The 18,640-nt window shown below is 36.4% G+C and overlaps 3 protein-coding genes and 1 long non-coding RNA gene across 4 annotated transcripts; 3 read left to right on the top strand and 1 right to left on the bottom strand.

The window, feature by feature from the left end:
• Positions 1–264: 264 nt before the first annotated feature.
• LOC112180810 (coniferyl alcohol acyltransferase) lies at positions 265–1,961 on the top strand. Its single transcript, XM_024319373.2, has one exon. The coding sequence runs from the start codon at positions 341–343 to the stop codon at positions 1,727–1,729; it is 1,389 nt and encodes a 462-aa protein (XP_024175141.1). The 5' UTR covers positions 265–340; the 3' UTR covers positions 1,730–1,961.
• A 333-nt stretch (positions 1,962–2,294) lies between these two features.
• On the top strand, positions 2,295–5,907 carry LOC121050760. Its single transcript, XR_005803798.1, has 5 exons — positions 2,295–2,431; positions 3,138–3,195; positions 3,415–3,531; positions 4,577–4,760; positions 5,433–5,907. It is a non-coding gene; the product is annotated as an uncharacterized LOC121050760 (long non-coding RNA).
• Positions 5,908–6,014: 107 nt separating this feature from the next.
• Positions 6,015–8,507, bottom strand: LOC121050642. The gene is made up of 5 exons (XM_040511422.1): positions 8,274–8,507; positions 8,053–8,183; positions 7,904–7,979; positions 7,558–7,787; positions 6,015–6,032 (listed from the first exon to the last, which is right to left on the bottom strand). Exons 1-5 carry the CDS (start codon positions 8,476–8,478, stop codon positions 6,015–6,017), a joined length of 660 nt encoding a protein of 219 aa, XP_040367356.1. The 5' UTR covers positions 8,479–8,507.
• A 5,017-nt stretch (positions 8,508–13,524) lies between these two features.
• Positions 13,525–16,989, top strand: LOC112180451 (pentatricopeptide repeat-containing protein At4g19440, chloroplastic). Its single transcript, XM_024319017.2, is given in 6 exon segments — positions 13,525–13,715; positions 13,718–15,844; positions 15,847–16,033; positions 16,035–16,146; positions 16,231–16,365; positions 16,898–16,989. Coding segments are annotated over 5 exon segments (2,601 nt in total). The 5' UTR covers positions 13,525–13,636; the 3' UTR covers positions 16,327–16,365; positions 16,898–16,989.
• The last annotated feature ends 1,651 nt before the right edge of the window (positions 16,990–18,640 follow it).

Genomic DNA, 18,640 nt, shown 5'->3' with positions numbered 1-18,640 from the left:
AAAAACTGTAGATGTGCATCGACGATTATCCATGTAGCCAATTTTTCACAATGAAATTTCACATTTTGATAAGAAAAAGAAGAAATAGTAATTAGAGTTGATTTGGAGACAATATCAGTGCAACATTAAAAGCTGAAAGAGAGACGTGGATTCCTCAATCTCATTAACTTTTCAGTTTGAGTACTGCTCTCCCAACTAATATATTACACTACACATACTGTAATATTACTATATAAGCATATGCTCATGACCCATGATTCTTGCGCACTGCCATAAAGAAAGTGTGAAGAGCTCAGCAATACAAGAGCAATTTCTTCAATACAGCCCCATCAAGTTTTCAATGGAACTTGAGGCTGCTGAATTTGAGGTGAACTTCACCAGAAAATTCGTTGTCAAAGCTTCAAATCCCTTGGTGAAGCCTCATATCCTCACTCTCTCAAACTTAGACTTGCTCTCAGGCCGCTTTCCAGTCTCATACTTCTATTTCTATCCCAGCAAGCCAGATGCCAACATTAATATCATAGAATCCCTCAAGAGCTCCCTAGCCAAAACCCTCAATTATTACTACCCATTTGCTGGTCAGATTGTCCTAAATCCAAATACCAACGAACCCGAAATCATGTGTGACAATAGCGGAGCTCTAGTTCTTGAAGCTCAAGCTAACATTCCTTTAAACACATTAAACTTCTATGATCTTGATCAGTCTCTTCGAGGGAACAAGCTAGTCTCCATCCACCCCGACTTTCCTCTACAAATCCAAGTCACATATTACACTTGTGGGGGTGTTTCGATCACATTCACTTTTGACCATGCACTTGGGGATGCTAGTAGCTTTGGTAAATTCCTCCTTTCGTGGTCCGAAATGGCCCGAAACAAGCCAATCTCCTGCTTACCGGATCACCAGAGAAACCTCCGAATCAGTGCACGCAACCCTCCTAGGTACCACTCCTCCTTGGACCAAAGTTTTGTCAAGTGCACCATGGAAGAGATCATGAATATCCCAACACCCAAACCCTTGGTTAAGCGGCTTTATTTCATCAATAATTCGAGCATTAATCAGCTGCAAAGTCAAGCATGTAGAAATGGTACGAAGAGAACAAAAATTGAGGCAGTCTCGGCTTATGTATGGAAAACTATGGTCAAAGCCAATATCATCAGTACCAGCACTAACAAAACCCATACTGCAATGTGTAAGATGGGCTGGTTAGTGGATGGACGATCTAGATTGCATAAAAGAGATCAAAATCCCAATTCCAATATGTCAAATTACATTGGGAATGTGTTGTCTTTGGCTTTTGGAGAGGCAAGTGTGGATGAGTTGAAGAAGGGTTCTATATCAGATGTTGCTGACATAGTGCGTGAGGCAATTTCCAAAGTAACAAATGAGGAACATTTCTTGGATTTGATTGATTGGATTCAGTGCCACAGGCCAGGATTAATGCTATCCAAGATTGTGCTAGGACAAGGAGGAGTGCCGGCACTTGTTTTGTCATCGGGGAGAATGTTTCCAGTTGCTGAATTGGACTTCGGATTTGGGAGTCCGGTGCTTGGGACGGTCTGTTCAACTATTGAGAGGATTGGAGTGGCTTACATGAACCAAAGGCCAAGTGCAAAGGGTGATGGTTCTTGGACTGTTTCATGTATCTTATGGCCAGAATTAGCAGCTGCTTTAGAATTTGACTCCATTTTTCAGCCCATGACTGCAGGCTATCTACAACTTCAATCCTAGTTATGTATATATTCTTCTATTTTCTTTTCTCTGTAATTCAGTAAGCATCTCAACTCTCTAGTCTTGAATCCCATTAGACCTACTTCAGAGAGAGTGATCCAATGTAATGCAACTGTAAATGGGCTTTTATAACCGGAACTGTTTACTTTCTAAATAACCATTGTAGAATAGTCTCTATTAAAAATGCAATTATATTGTAGAAGTCATGTACTCATATTATTATTATTATTATAACTATACTAAAGCGCAAACGGAGTGACGACAAACGAAATGAACAGGGACGGGACCTTTTTTCCCTTATTTGTTTATAGGAATTGCATAGGCCACCTGTTGCATTGCTGAGATACCACAACTCCTTTAATCAAATTACGCTCATATGTCCCTGCCACCTGTTAATCCGTTGAGCTACCACCGAATGCTTCACGCGTCTTCCTTTCTCGGCTCCACGGAGGCGGATAGAAGGTGACGGGTAGAGATTTAGGTAGATTGATAGAGAGAGAGAGAGAGGTTGTTCCCTCAATAGACATTGATTTTGCCCAGGTACTGTACATCTGTTTTTCAGATAATTTCCTCAAACTCATTCTGAAGCTTTGCATGTCACTGATTTTGGGTTTGGGTGGTGCAGGCGTTGCTGAGATTGATATTGATTTAGGGGCATTTGGATTTTCAATCAGGATGAGAGCAGTATCGAAATTGTATGAGGTATGTTGATCCGGATAGTTGTTTGTAATTTTCTGGGAATTTGTTTGGGTGTATCAGTTGTATTAAATTGCATCATACAGGATACAATCACTATTACTTTATGTTATTGTGATATAGTACTGAACCTCTAATGTAAAATATGCTGTATTATATATATATATATATATTTGTAGCTTCTTCTCATTAATGCTCATTCATTGGTTTGATTGCAGCATTTGTTATTTGTAGAATTGTAGTTCTCTGTATTTGCAGTTGTTTCCGGTTTGATTTGTGGTTTGGGTGAGTGGTTTCTCTGATTGGTATGTTGCATGTTTTTCTGTTTTTGTTTTTGTTTTTGTTGGTGTTCGATCTATGGTTGAAGTCATGGTGAGTGTTCGATCTATGGTGTTCAGTTGGTAATTTGGATTTAGGGTTTGTAAGGTTGAGTTATTCATGGGTTTGATAAATTAAGGGCTCTGTTTGGCTGCAAATTCTCTATGTGGGTTTTTGGTTCTTTCCGATTTCTCTTGCGTTGGTTTTTGGTTCTTTCCTGGAAAATTCAGAAATTTCAAATTTAAACCCAAAGTTTTCCAGACAGAAGGAGATTGTAACCCCTGCTTGAATTGAACAGGGGTTACAATCTCCTGTTCAGAAATGTCAAATCTGAGCTGTGTTTTTGCTCTATATTATGTTGTTTTGAAGTTTCTCTATTTTCCATTATTTGCAGTCTTTATAAAGGCTTAGGCACGGAAGAGGGCAAATCAGTTTGTGTTTCCTTTGTAAAGGTACATACCAAGATTAGATCAAGTTGAACATCTTTATTTTCACAGCATTCATATTACTCATATTTTACAACATCTCTATTTCATTAATAAAAATTGAACCTATAAATATACTAGCTTTTCTGTTCTTATTATCATCTGTTGTCTACTTTCAATTTCTGCTAAAAACGCTTCAGTTCTGTATTTAATAATCAATCCTTTTTTTTTCCTCTGTAAATGCAGATTCCAGTTATTCATGATTACTGTCTTCCTCAGATCCTAGAATTCATGATTGAAATGGAATTCATCTAAAAAAAAGTCAAAGAAATACATGCAGGTTCCAGATTTTGATAACAGCAGGTATTTCAATCATGAATAGATTCAGCAAAGAAAACCTCCTTTTGCTATCTAGACGTTTGTTGAATTTAGCACGAGAATTGTTAGCACAGTAAACGTAATGAAGTTTGTCTGTCTTTAATTGAGGGTTTAGTAGGCGACATTTTTGATTGTATTACAAGTGATGAATAATAGTTGGAATAGTGATAGTGTGATACTATATCTCTTTTGGTGTTTGAGGTAGAGGTGTGGATGTATGAATCAAAGTTCAACTATGTGAATAAGGAGACCTTCTGCTTATTCTTTTTTGTTTTGAGAGTTAGGGTAGGATAGAGTGAATGGAGAAAAGCATGTTTGGTTTTTGTTAATGCATGACCTGCTACTGCTGTCCAAAGACTGCAGCAGAATCCTTTTTGCAGTGTCCATAGAAATAGTTTGTCCTCCTTTTGTATGTAAGTATTGTATTAATATATGCCTCCAAGATAAAGCAAAAACTTATTCTTTATTACGAAGAAAATCATTGAGGTGATATAAGAATGCAAATTTCTGTTTGAGATGGTGCTGCAACAAATATAGCTTTATATATATACCACAGCTTATTTTGTTCTCTTCTGTTTTTTCATCTATTTGCATGTGCAGCTTAGTGATGTGGTGAAATCTGTCTGAGCTGACATCTCTCTTATTAGATATTGTTTGAATTAATTGATTGTTTATTAGTTGAGAGAATAATAGAGGAAAACAGGACATAGATTATAATGCTCGCTTAAAGTCACTCTATGAACCCTATATTGTCAATGAAGGTTCTGTGATAAGTTGTGAGAAGGATTATGTGTGTGCATCTTTTCCTTTTTTTTTTTTTTTTCCTTTTATGATTAAGAGATCCAGGAAATCATGTAAATAAAGTGGAAAAGGGCCTAATTTATGTTACTTAATTCAATGAGTATGTTCTTTTGTTCACACAGCACTAGCATAACTAGGGGTGATTTTTTAACAATCTCTTGATTTTTCTTTGCTGACTTTCTTTATTATGTATTGTATGCTGATCATTTTCACAATCATTTGATTGTAGCTTAAACGTGGTGATTTGGATGAAGTAAGGAAAGAGCAACAAGTAGTTAGGTCCAAAATTCAGCAACTTGATGACGCAATTAAGGTCGTAGATAAGCAAATGGGATGAGCTGAAAACTGTAACTGATAAGAGGGATCAAGCACAACAGAGCATTTTTACCTTTAGGCAGCAGCTTGATTAGCAAGTAAGTGACATGAATTATGCTGCAACATTTCTCTCTTTTTATTTCACTTTAATTAGGTCTGCATCGATTAAGTTTTCATATCGATCGCTGATCAATATGTCTCATGTAAGATGGTTTGTGAAAGGAACTAAACCTTGAGCCAACATGCATGTATGCATTCTTCCACACAACTATTAAGACTAATATCATAAACTTCAAGAACTTCAAACATTCATCCAGATTCCACTTGACATAGTCTATACTGACACTTTTGAAATAGAATTAAAATAAATGAAAAGAAATCATTTTATTTGATTTAGTATGTTGTAGTCCAAAACAAGAAACAGAATGCAAATCTTTTGAACTTTGCATTTCTGATCAGTTTTGCTTCTCTATCTATCTCATTTGTTATTTCTCAAACAATGAAATTTGATTACTGTGTTTAGGCTCTTATAATATGTGCATTATTTCTGTTAAAGTTCAATTCGTAAATTCATTTACCTTTACAGCTGATGAATAATAGAAAACAAGTAGAGGCAATTAATATGAATCTAATTTTAAACAGTTATTTGCTGTTTTTTTTCTTAAGTTGCTAATGACCTATGCAGTTGATTTTCTCCTCTCTCTTTTTTTTTGTTTATTTATTTGTTTATTGTATTTTTTATTTGTAATTGTCTTTCAATTTCATACTAGGATATGTCTGCTGGAAAAAGGGACAACGTTGAAAACCAATTTTGGTTCGAAAACCAAGATAGTGGCGGCATCCATTCATCTACTGCAGGGGTGACATTCTTACAGATTCACTTGAAGACTCACTTCAAGACTCATCTAAAGACCTGATGCAAATAGCTACCCGTCTTCACATGTTTTGGTCAAGCCTAACCATTTTTGACACAATGTACATAAACAACTACTTCGTTGACATATGTATTTTGTGGAATCTGGCAGAGACATCACATTTGCAATCTGGAAAAGGCATCAGATTTTTGGTTAGCATCTGTAGCCTTTAACATATGCCTATAATGTAGTTTCGATGTAATATATCTATAATGTAGAACAATGTGTTTCAATGGAATATATCTATAATATAGAACAATGTGTAATATAGTTTTACTATATGTAATATATTTAGAACGTAGTTTCGATGTAAAATTCAACCATATCAATAGTATACCAGCAGCACCGCGTAGGCCTTCTACCTAGTGTATCCTAATTGTTAGCAAAAACAGTTGGATGATTTACAATGTTTTTCTAATCAAAGTATATTTTATTCCATTAAACTGCAATTGCAAACTGATCGCAATCACAATACTAAAGGGATTACATCCACAAAAACAACCAGCAATAAAACTAAAAACAAAACCTCTTCACTCAAAAAAGAGAAGACTAACATGTAAAATGGATCCACAATAGAGCCAAAATCAAGCAACTAATCGAGCCAAATTGATTTAAAAAATAGCAATAACAGAAATAGGTGACCACAATAATGAACTATTGGGTGAGTCATCTCAGGATCTCTTGATCACATCAACACATGCTACCACTAAAACGCATGGCATTAAACAGGCAATTTAGGTTATGTTGATAATAAACTAGCTACTCAAGTTCAGACATCAGGAGTCCAAGACAATAGCTTTGATTCAAAAGAGCATGGACTTATTTGAGATTTGACAACATATCCAAAAACTAAAAACAACTGTAAAAAGGAAAACTGAATCCAAACCCCTCCACCCCCAAATTATCACAATGTACCACCACCTCAATAAGCTTAACAAAGAAACCGTGTGACCACCACATTCGATCCCACCCTAGTTCCCGATCGCTTTACCCCTAACATTGAGCAGTCACCACCCAGGTTTTAAATATCGGTATTTTCATATCTATCGGTACTTTGAAAAAGGGAGATATCGGGGATACAGTGTACGAAAATATCGTTTTTGAAAAAAGTCAATTTATTAGAAATTTGGAACTACATATAAATACGTATGAATGTAAACTTCATCTACATCCAAAAAGAGACTTTAGGCGGTTGAAAAGCCGCTCGCTGGTCTACGAAAATGCAATAATCAGACTAAGACATATGACCCATATAGTGCGAATTGTAGTGATGAACATGATAGTTATAGATCTCTTTAGAGCTGCCGACTGTTTCCCCTATAAGGGGATAATAAGGATGAACCCAACTAGATGACTGATCATATACTTCTCCATATTGATTATATCCATAAGCATCATAACCAAATTGATTGTTGCCTTCATGAGATTCATTTGAGATCCCACTGCGCTCTGTGCCTAAACTGATAGAGTCAAAACTTAAGGCAATTGAAGAAACATCAGATGGGGTACTTTGGTCATCAGTTGCACCTCTAGTCCTCCTCCCATATCGGGTTTTCTCTTGAGCACCATGACCAGCTGTTCTCACTCCGTGGTCTTCATCTTGGGTGGCATGATCAAAATTACCTTCACAGGTAAATTGGAATCCTCCATCCACAGAAGATTGTCCATATTCATATCTTTCACCTCCACCACCTGTTCAGCTTCCACCCTTTCCACCATCATCAGAACTATCTAGAGTTGCTGTACCACCCCACGCATCATCACTATCTGAATTATCTTCTGGGTTTTTAACAACTTCTTCAGATAAGACTCTCTCTACGTTGATTCCAGCATTAGTTGCAGTTTCTACAACTTGTGGAAGAGGTCTTCCAGCTTCATCATCGAGGTGTGCAGGCATAATCCAATCATGAAGTGGATCAATGCCATTATCAAGCGGCTCGCTTGCAACATGAAGTAGATCTATATAGTTGTTTTCATTGACCACATTATTCTTTGCTTGTTTATCTCGCAGCCGCAGCTTCATGTTGTAGTAGTAGTATACAATCTTTTCCAACTTCTGATATGCCAAACGGTTCCTTTGCTTGGTATGAATAATAGCAAATGTACTCCAATTTCTCTCACACGCAGAAGAAGAAGCCGTTTGTGCCAAAACACGCATTGCAATTTTCTGCATGTTTGGTGCAGAATACCCACATTGTGTCCACCAATCAGCTGTAAAGCTACTACAATGAGTTACTGCTATAATAGATCAACATTTTCTATTAAAGAAATTATATGTGTGTGTATGTGTGTGTTTTAATGTATACATATACGGATATACCACAAACCTGTATTTCTGGTTTCTCTTGTTTTTCTTGCTATGGTTGACCCAAATGATTCCTTTGCATCTCTAAAGCATACAATCTGCATTAACCATTTGAAAATTAGTCATTTCTAATCCCAAATTTTTTTAAGGTTGTCATCAATAAGAAGTTACCTCATCCACAAATGTATCCGCAATTTCTCCATTTATGTTAAATTGTTCGACAACTATTGCCAGAGAGTTTGTGAAATGTAGGCTATAACCAACATCATGTCGATAATGAAAATTTGGGTTTAAGAAATGTGCTACAAACAAGAAACCAAAAAGTTATATAATATAGATCTAACTTAGTAATTATCAAGATACAACCGTATTTCGAGATAGATAAATAATACCTGCTGCATGCAATGGTTGACTTAATGTGTTATCCCATCGATCATTGATGATTTTAAGCACCCATTTCTTTCCTCTCATCTGTGATATTTGTTGTTTCACTCTTTCAAACATATCATATAATATGGGCATGGTTGGCTGAATTTCTGTGTCAACAATTCGAAGAATCTCATACAATGGCTTATAAATTTTATGGACTGCTTCCATGCCGTCGCAAAATGTCCCATTGAGGACTCTTTTTTATATCCTTTTGCCATCTCTGGTCCTGCTCGCTGCATTCTCATTCCATGCGCTACTTGTAAACAATTTTCTCAAATCAGATTTCTTCTTCAAAATACTATCGATGGCAATGTGATTTGTTGCAAATCGAGTTTTACCCGGTCGAATCAAATCTCCCTTCGTGATGCTCCTCATTTCAGCCAGTACCCAACCATGATTGTAGATGTAGTTAGTTACAGTTTGAGCCAATTTGACGACAGTGGAAACAGTCTCTTGCTTCCCGATATCTTCAAATATCAAATCGATGCAGTGGGCAGCACACGAGATCCAGAACAGCGGATATTTTTTCTGTAGTTCCCTTCCGGCCTTTTTAAATGCTGATGCATTGTCAGTGACAATCTGGACAACATTTTCTGGTCCAACATTTTGGATAATCTCATCTAACAATAGTTCTATGTACTGAGCATTTTTTTTTCATATGTGAAGCATCTACAGACTTCAAAAACATAGTTGAACCTTTTGAATACACCATGAAATTTAGAATAGACATTTTGGTTGGGCCAGTCCATCCATCACATATGATAGTGCATCCATATATTTTCCAGGTTTCTCTGTGAGTATCCACATGCCTTTTCATTTCTGTGTACTCATTCTCTAAGTAACGAGTCTGAATTTCATAGGAGGTAGGAAGCTTTACACCAGGACCTAAACAAGAAAATGATTTATTTTATAGGAATGTTCATTACATAAATTCTACTTAACATAATTGTCCATGAAGAAATATGTAAACGCAATATAATTTACCTAGATTTCCAGCTGTAATCAACATGTTTTGGAAATATGGAGAATCAGCTTTGTTAAAAGGGACAGCATCATATATGTGGTATTTGGACACCATTGTTGCCAATAGTTCTCTACCACCTTTTAGTAATGATTTAATTGTGCTTTGTTTTGATCGATTATGTTTTGATGGCATTACTACTGGAGGCTCAGGAAATGAGCACCGATAGGTTTTTGATCGATCAACTTGTTGTAGCTGTTGACTGCTACTACCGCCTCTCGATTGTTCTGGAAATTGAAATCTTGCACTTCTACTAAACTGAGAGTTCTTATCACGATCTACGGTTGATCGTCTTACTGCAGCACGATAATCTTATCGTTCTGCAGGGTGCATGTTTGGTGGATACTGAAATCCATCATCATCATCATCATTGTCGTCATTGTCATTGTACAGACTTGTTTGATTTCCAAGATAATCATTGCGGAGTTTTTCTTTAATATCATCTTGAACAGCTACCTTTTCTTGCTTAATAGAATCTTTTCTCTTTATCCATGCTATCACCTCTGTTTTGATCTCCGGTGGCACCTTATCACATTTCTTTACACTCTTGTGAGGATCATAACCCGATAAATGACTCTTCAATCTTGTAATTCCTCCACTTTTAAAAGTGGCAAAACAAAATATACATGTTGTACCATTTCGATTTCCTTCGACGGGAGTTGCGTACTTCCATGCTGGATCATTTCCACCTCTACCACTGCTTGTCATTTTTAATCTAGCATATAAAAATGTACTAAAATAAGTAAATATTTATTGTAACATCAATTTCACGAAACTCTACTCTTACATACCTAGAAGGTTCTTGCTCAACCGAACTTGGAATATCACTCATAACAATTAACATCATTTTTCAGAAAATATGAATGTACTTTTTTTTAGGAATCAATAGATTTGATTACTTACATCAAGAAATCTAGAAAAATACCGAAGTTTTAATCTAAATTACATTCTAATTTCATAAAAAAAATTCATTATAGAAAAGAAGTTGAAGTGTAATACCTCAATAAAGTTGAGAGAATGAGAGCAGATTGCTGAGAAGAGGAGAGAGTGACTTGGTAGAGAGAGGTGAAAGACTGAGGCTGATGTGCAAAGAGAGGTGAGAGTATTGAGTCTGAGAAACAAGAGAACTGGGTTATTGGGCAGAGATGAGGAGGGAAGGGGAGAAATTCAGAAAAGATGAGGAAGGGATGACATAAAAGAGAAGAAAAGGTGATGAGAAAAGGGGAAGAAAAGATGAGGAGGCCGACAGAAAAGAGAAGAGGAGAAAAGATGAGGAGAAAAGGAAAGAAAAGACAGAGGGGATGACAGAAAAGATGAGGAAAAGGGAAGAAAAGGTGGGGAGGGCTGGAGGGGACGACAGAAAAGAGGAGAAAATGGGAGAAAAATAGAGAATTGTCGGTTGCAGTTTGTTATATATATTATATATGTTTGATTCTTTTTTAGAAGTACTATAACGTAGTCTATATATATAATCATTATTTTTTTCTCAAGATGTTGAGGTGTGCTGCAGCCCCCTCTCCGTCCGTGCCTGAGTAGCCTGCTCTGAGTCTCTTTATGCATGTTATTCACCTATTCCATTTGATAGTTACTTTAGCATTTGAACTTTTAGCTTCTTTATACTATTCAACTACAGACTATACACTCACAGTGTGAGTAATAATAATGCCTCTCAGGTGGAGGAACTCGCCAACTAACAATAGAGGACAAACTAAGCATCATCACCAACCAAGAAAGAGTAACTTGACGACCAAATTATTATTCAAGTCTCCCACCAATAATTTCTATGGGAAATTGGTAGGAAATTTCCTTCGCTGATCAATTTGGGGCCCTTTGTATAGTTTTATAAACATTGCACTTAATAAAATAAAATCAATAAAAAAGATGAATTACATTTAACTATTTAACCGTCTGTAGTTTGCTTCATATCATATATCACTTTCTATTTTTAATTATGTTGATCCACTAAAACAAGAGACAACTTCCAAAAAAAAATTTTAGGTTTAAGACACAGACTACACAATAGCTTCGTTATTCCTCACTTTTTCAAGATGCATAGCCAAAATTTAATACTCTGTACTCTGCACTCTCTTCTCATCATGTCATCCATATATGGTTCCTTGACTTCCTTCTGCAATGTCATTTGGCCTCATTTGAATAATTGAACCTTTATGGCTTTATCTTCTTTCTATTATTCAACTACAGAGTTACAAACTGCATACAGAGTTACAGAAATAGTCACAGACTACAGTCACTACACAGTACCAAATCTCTCCTCACACAGATTTGCATTTAGACTTTTAGAGAATTACTTCTCACCCAAAATCGCCTTGAGGGTATTTATCCAATTCTCCTCACCTAGATTTGCCTTGAGGGGATTTTTTTTCCTCACCTAGATTCGCCTTGAGGGGATTTTCTACTCACCTAGATTCACCTTGAGGGGATTTCTCCTCACTCAACTTTGCCTTTAGGAAATATCTCTTCACACAGATTTTCATTTAGAGAATTACTGAGTTTTTTATTTTTATTTTTACCTCAAATTTTACAGATATTTCTTCACTTTATCTTGATATATCGCAAATATCTAATATATCGGGGATATTTGACGATGTCGGAGAAATTTCGCAGAAACGGTGACAGATAAGATATTTACCCCCTAGATATATCGGTCCGTCGAAAAAAGGAGATATCGGGGGATATATCGGAAATATCGCAGAGATTTAGAACCTTGACCACCAAAGCATTATAGCCGCAACATAAAAATTGGGAACCTAACCTCCCTTAAAGTGACCCTTCAGCAAACTCGTCCTTTCACAAGAACGCGCCACCCACATCATTAAGAACCAATAACCGATAGGAAGATAACACTAGTGGTAGTAGCACCCAAAGTTTTAAATATCAATTTTAAATCTCTATCGAAACTTTGAAAAATGGAGACATCGGAAATATCGGGGCCAGGATATAGGAGAAAATATACCGTTTTTGAAAGAGTTAATTTATTAGAATTACATATAAATACATATGAATGTCAACTTCATCTACATCCAAAATGAGACTCTACGTGATTGAAAACCCGCTCGCTAGTTTACGAAAATACAATAATCAGACCAAGACATATGACCCATATAGTACGAATTGTAGTGATGAACATAATAGTTATAGATCTCTTTAGAGCTGCCAACTGTTTTCCCTATAAGGGAATAATAATGATGAATCCAACTGGATGACTGATCATATACTTCTCCATATTGATTATATCTATAAGCATCATAGCCAAATTGATTGTTGCCTCCATGAGATTCATTTGAGATCCCACCGCGCTCTGTGCCTAAACTGATAGAGTCAAAACTTAGAGAATTAGACTACACAGTACCAAATCTCTCCTCACACAGATTTACATTTAGAAAATCACTTCTCACCCATATTCGTCTTGAGGGGATTTTCTACTCACCTAGATTCCTCTTGAGGGGATTTCTGCTCACCCAGATTTGCCTTAAGGAGATCTCTCTTCACACAGATTTGCATTTAGAGAATTACTAAGTTTTTTCTATTTTTTTGTTCCATCAAATTTTACAGATATTTCTTTACTTTATCGGGGATATATCTCAAATATCTAATATATCGAGGATATTTGACGATGTCGGAGAAATTTCACAGAAACGGCAGAAGATAAGATATTCACCCCCTAAAATATATTGGTTGGTTGAAAAAAGGAGATATCGGGGGATATGTCATATCGTAGATATTTCAAACCCTGGTAGCACCTACTCGCCATCGAACACCACACCACCTCAGTCCGATCCAGTCTAGTTGCCTGGCACCAACCCAAGGGTTTATATATTTTTGTTTTTGTTTTGATGAAAGAACTTATTTGGTACGAAAGAAATTGTTAAAAATGATACGATTAGGATTTAATAACGGGTCTATTCGTAAGAAACATCATACCATTGGCCATGAACAGAACTTCTCAAGTCTAAATAGATAATGATAGAGTTGTGAAAATTTCCGGTTCACCTTGAGGCTGGAAAGATGATCATGATGACCAAAGAGAGTCATATATCAACAAAGTGCAAACATCATCGGTAAAAATACATACACCGGTATCGCAAATGATTTATATATTCTTGAATCAATTTCTGACTCCTAATTAATGAATAGTTATAATGTAATTGATAAAATGTAGGTTATATCGTGGCTCTATTTCCCCTTCTCAAAGCAACAGACTCTCTATGAGGCCATGGCCGGCTTCACTCTCATAAACCCTTCCCTAAAACCCTCAAAATCCAAAATCTCAAAAGCACTCGGTACATGCAATTCTCAATGGATTTGAGAAGGCTTCCGATCTCCAAACCTGCTTCTCTCTTCTATCCAATCACACGCCCCTTAACGGCATGACATTGACCTTCCAACGCCTCCACGACCCTCCCAAGCCGCCACTGTTACAGCCTCCGAGTCCACCACGGCCTCCCAATCCGGTTTTGCTCAACTGGGTATCTTCTATTCTCTCAAACCCATCTTTGGATTCTTCTAAATGTGAATCTCTCATGCCCCTTTTGTCCCCTCATGAATTTGATCAGTTATTCTACTCCATTAGGTCCAATGTGAACCCCAAAACAGTCCTTCATTTCTTTCATTTTGCTTCTCAATCCTTTAAGTTTCGGTTTACTGTTCGATCTTTCTGTGTTTTGGTTCATTTGCTCATTGCTTCAAATCTTGGGCCTCCTGCGAGGTTTCTTTTGATTCGTTTGATTGATGGGAATGTCCCAGTTTTGTGTGCTGACCCCAACAGCAAGCATATTGAGATAGCCGTGGCAATGTCGGAGTTGAACAATGCGTCCCAACCGGCTCTGGGGATTCAGGCATTGGATATATTAATTTATGCTTACTGTACCCAGTTCAAGAATTTGGGTTTTGGTTATGCTGTTGATGTGTTTGAGCATTTTTCGGATAAGGGTGTGCTTCCGTCTTTGAAGACTTGTAATGTTTTGCTGAGTTCTTTAGTGAAGGCTAACGAACTTAAGAAGAGCTATCATGTATTTGAAGTTATGACTCGAGGTGTTTGTCCTAATGTTTTCTTGTTTACTACTGCAATTAATGCGTTTTGCAAGGGAGGGAAGGTGGATGATGCAATAGCTGTGTTCTCAAAAATTGAGAGCATTGGTGTTGCTCCAAATGTGGTAACGTACAATAGCGTTATCCACGGGCTATGTAAGAGTAGAAGATTAGAGGCGGCTTTCCAGTTTAAGGAGAAGATGGTAAAGAATAATGTGAAGCCGAGTCTTATAACATACAGTGTGCTCATTAATGGTTTGATTAAGCTGGAGAAGTTTTATTAGGCAAATTGTGTTTTCAAGGAAATGCGTAGTTGGGGGTTTGTCCCGAATGAAGTTGTATATAAAACTCTCATTAATGGGTGTTGTACAATGGGAAATATTGGCGAGGCACTCGAGGTAAGGGATGATATAGTATCGAATGGGGTTACCCCTAATTCTGTTACTCTGAATTCGCTACTGCATGGATTTTGTAAAAGTAATCAATTTGAGCATGCTGAGCAATTTTTGGACAAGATGCTAGCCAGTGGTTTACCAGTCAGCCAAGTTGTTTCTTACTCAGTCATTGACTGGTTATGCATGAAATCTAGGTTTGATTCTGCACTAAGATTCACTACCGAAATGTTATTAAGAAACTTTAGGCCCAGTGATAGTTTGCTTACTACATTGTTTGTTGGGCTGTGCAAAGATGGGAAGAATTTAGAGGCAATCGAACTTTGGTTTAGGCTATCGGAGAAGGGGTTTGCAGCCAACACAGCGACCACAAATTCTCTAATCCATAGACTTTGTGAATTTGGTAGCATCAAAGAAGTTGTTAGGCTACTCAAGGCAATGCTTGAGAGGGGTTTGGCATTGGATAAGTTCTCATACAACACACTCATCTTAAGTTGTTGCAAGGAGGGAAGAGTGGCACAAGGTTTTAAGTTTAGAGAAGAGATGTCTAAGCAAGGAATTGATCCTGACATCAACACTTACAATATGCTATTGCATAGTCTATGTAGTATGGGCAAAGTGGACGATGCTGTTAAATTTTGGGTTGAATGCGAAAATCATGGTCTTGTGGCCAACGTTTATACATATGAGGTGATGATGGAAGGATACTGTAACTCTGGTAGAATCAAAGATGCTGAACTCCTGTTTAGTAAGTTGGTGACTAAGAAAGTGGAGCCAAATTCCGTTGTTTATAATACACTAATCAGTGCATATTGTATAGATGGGAATATGATTGGAGCTCTTGGCCTATTCCATGACATGAAAAACAATGGCATTCAACCAACTTATGCCACATATTTTTCTCTTATAAATAGGCTATGCAACATTGGCCATGTCGAGGATGCAAAAGAGCTCATTGATGAAATGAGGAGGAATGGTTTGGTGGCAAATGTCGCTTGTTATGCTGAAGTGATTTGTGGTTATTGTAAGCTAGGCCAAATGGATAAAGCGAGGAGTATTTTTCTAGAGATGTCCCATATAACATACAACCGAATGAAATTACATATACTGTCATGATGGATGGGTATTGTAAGCTAGGCAACATGGAAGAAAAAAATATACTTCAATGTGAGATGGCAAAAAAGGGAATTGTCCCAGATGCAGTCACTTAGACCTAGTTTTGCAAGCACAGGAAAGTGGAATATGCTTTTGAATAATGTGATCTTGTCTGGTAAAGATGTACCTCTAGATGGAATCACTTATGCAACATGTATTGACAGCTTGTATCAGCCCAATAGATGTGAATATCAGGAATCATATGGAAGCATGCAAAAGGTAATGTATTCAAAATTTTGCATGAAAAATCCTTGCATGTTTAGACATGCTAACATGAAATTTTTTTGCCAATGAATGATGCAGTTCTATTGCATGGAACTATATATTCTTTTTGTTATTCAATCTCTTTTTCTGGAGTTAGAAGCCCCTATGTATGTTGGTGGTTGGAAGCTAGAGTAAAGGTTTTCAAGGCTGTGGCATATAACAGAAATACCTAAGGTTAGAATTCAATTTTGGAATAGATATGTTTGAGGATAACAAAATTGAGATTTCTTTTCCAACTCCTTTCTTTGTTTACTTTCTCTTTTCCATTGTAAGAGGTTAGGATTTGGGATAGAACCCATCAATTCAGGGATTACAATCCCTAGTTTATGGTAATGTTATGAACATGTTGATTAGTTGGGTTTTTGGTGTTCTACTTGGGAAAGCATACTGAGTACATGATTGTTTCTTTCATGTGATTACTCTAGTTAGCAATTTTGAATTTGGTTGCCTAGTTCAAGATATATTTTGAATCTTGTCATTGTAGTAACAACGGTTGTACTAAATGAATTATGATTCTGATAATACATGATTCCCTTGAAAAACACAAAAAGAAAGGGAAAAAAAATTTATGTTTTATAAAGACTACTTTTAGTGGTTATTCCCCGGAATTATGTGATATTTTCCTAGTTGCTCTCCTTTTCCTTCTTCTGGTTGGCTTTGCACTTCATCTAATTTCTTCTCCTTACATTTTTTTTTCTTTTGTCAGAAATTTGTCCACTATATTGAGAAAGGAGTCTAAAAATCCTCTGGTCCCATATGAGGGGGCTCAAGTAGCAACTTCACTTAATAAGAGATAAGGTATGAAGCATTAACTAAGATAACAAGTATGCAAAAATCAGTATGAGAAATACATATGGAAATAGAATAAATGATTTCTTATTTTGATAAGTTATAGAAACAAATTTTTTTGTTAACTTTTTTTCAAAAGAAGTGTTAGATTTTGTACGAAAATCATACTGCACTGGGTAAGATCAATTTTAAAAATAAAATGCTGATGCTGTCACTGAATTATTTTGAAAGTTCTTGAGACCTTTAATGATGTAAAATTTTGGAAGTGAAATGAAATGTAGCATTTTGGAAAAAATCATTTGCAATTGTTCTCGTAAACTGTATTCTTATGTGGTCAAATTTTTCAGGTTTTTACGGGAATTTGATCTGTATAGGCAACATATACTTTTAACTTACATGGAATAAGGTTAAGCTGACTAAGGAATGTAATTAGGATTCACAATGGGATCCTTCAATACCTTGATAAGATGAATTTATTTATTTTCTTTATCAGGCAGGGTTGGGGATAGCATTTGTAATCTAAAACTAAATTTGCTGATTTAAAATATAGAACGGGAAGATGATTATTGGGAAGCTGTTATTGGCATACCCAAATAGTAATCTTGAACTCGTTAAATTTCTCTTTATCTAAGATTTTACAATTTGCACTTCCAATACTACCCTTGGTTTCTTTATCTGCTCTTAAACTAACCCTTCTTTCTTAAAGATTTTATTTTAATTCTGGTCTTGTCTTAAAGGTTTTGTATGCTTTTCATCGTCTCACTGTAGGTGTGATGTTGCTGTTGACAGTTTTTCTTCCTTTTGGATCAACGTATGGAGCAGGGACATTAAAGATTGGATGTAGATATCCTTTTCTCGGTTTCCAAGGCAGTACACTCAATTAGGTGATAAAGTTTTGATGCTGCGAAAATTGGATGGCTAGTTGTTTTGATGCGATGCTGGTTGGTGTGTATTTATTACCGTTCAGGTTTTCAGTAGTAAAGCAAGAAGATGACCTTCTGCTTCTGCTTGTTCAAGAAAGTGAAAAGAAAACGACGACCATTGTACAGATATGGCAGCACTTGGAGGAAGGATGAAGAATGGGTAAAGAACTTGGAAGATGGCAGTCTGGCCTGGCACGCTTCTAGTACAACGCAGCTTTCAAGTCTTATGAATCAAATGAAGAAGACCTGTTTTGCTTTGGATGTTGCCATCAAATTCATGTGGGAGTTTTTCATTTACTCCACCAACATGTTAGGAATTGTGAAGTACATTCTTAACATCACAGTCCAAATGCATTAACTCGAAAGATCATCAATTGAAACCCTGAAAATAGGGATAGAGGACAGTTAATCTGATAGACTAAAGGAAGAACAAGTCATGAGAATAGAGGGTTCAAGAAATTGAAAAGGAAATGAGGGAAGTATTGGAGGATATATCATGATTGAAAAATTTCTGACTGCACGGCGACTATGGAGAAGTGCTAATAACATCAGCTCCCTTGTTTTTTTTAAATTTTTTTTTTTTCTTGTTATATGGAAAGCTCAAGAGTTTTTATTTTAATTTTATTATTATTATTATTATTATTATCATTATTTTTTATGATTCAGTTTTGTTTTTCATGGTGGTCCACTGTGTGCCACTGTGCCTTGTCCATACCCTAAACTTCCAAGAAACAAGG

Source organism: Rosa chinensis, chromosome 7 (assembly GCF_002994745.2).
Source record: "Rosa chinensis cultivar Old Blush chromosome 7, RchiOBHm-V2, whole genome shotgun sequence".
Taxonomy (NCBI): domain Eukaryota; kingdom Viridiplantae; phylum Streptophyta; class Magnoliopsida; order Rosales; family Rosaceae; genus Rosa; species Rosa chinensis.
Note: the sequence above shows the minus strand (reverse complement) of the source record. Positions and strands in the feature narration are given on the sequence as shown.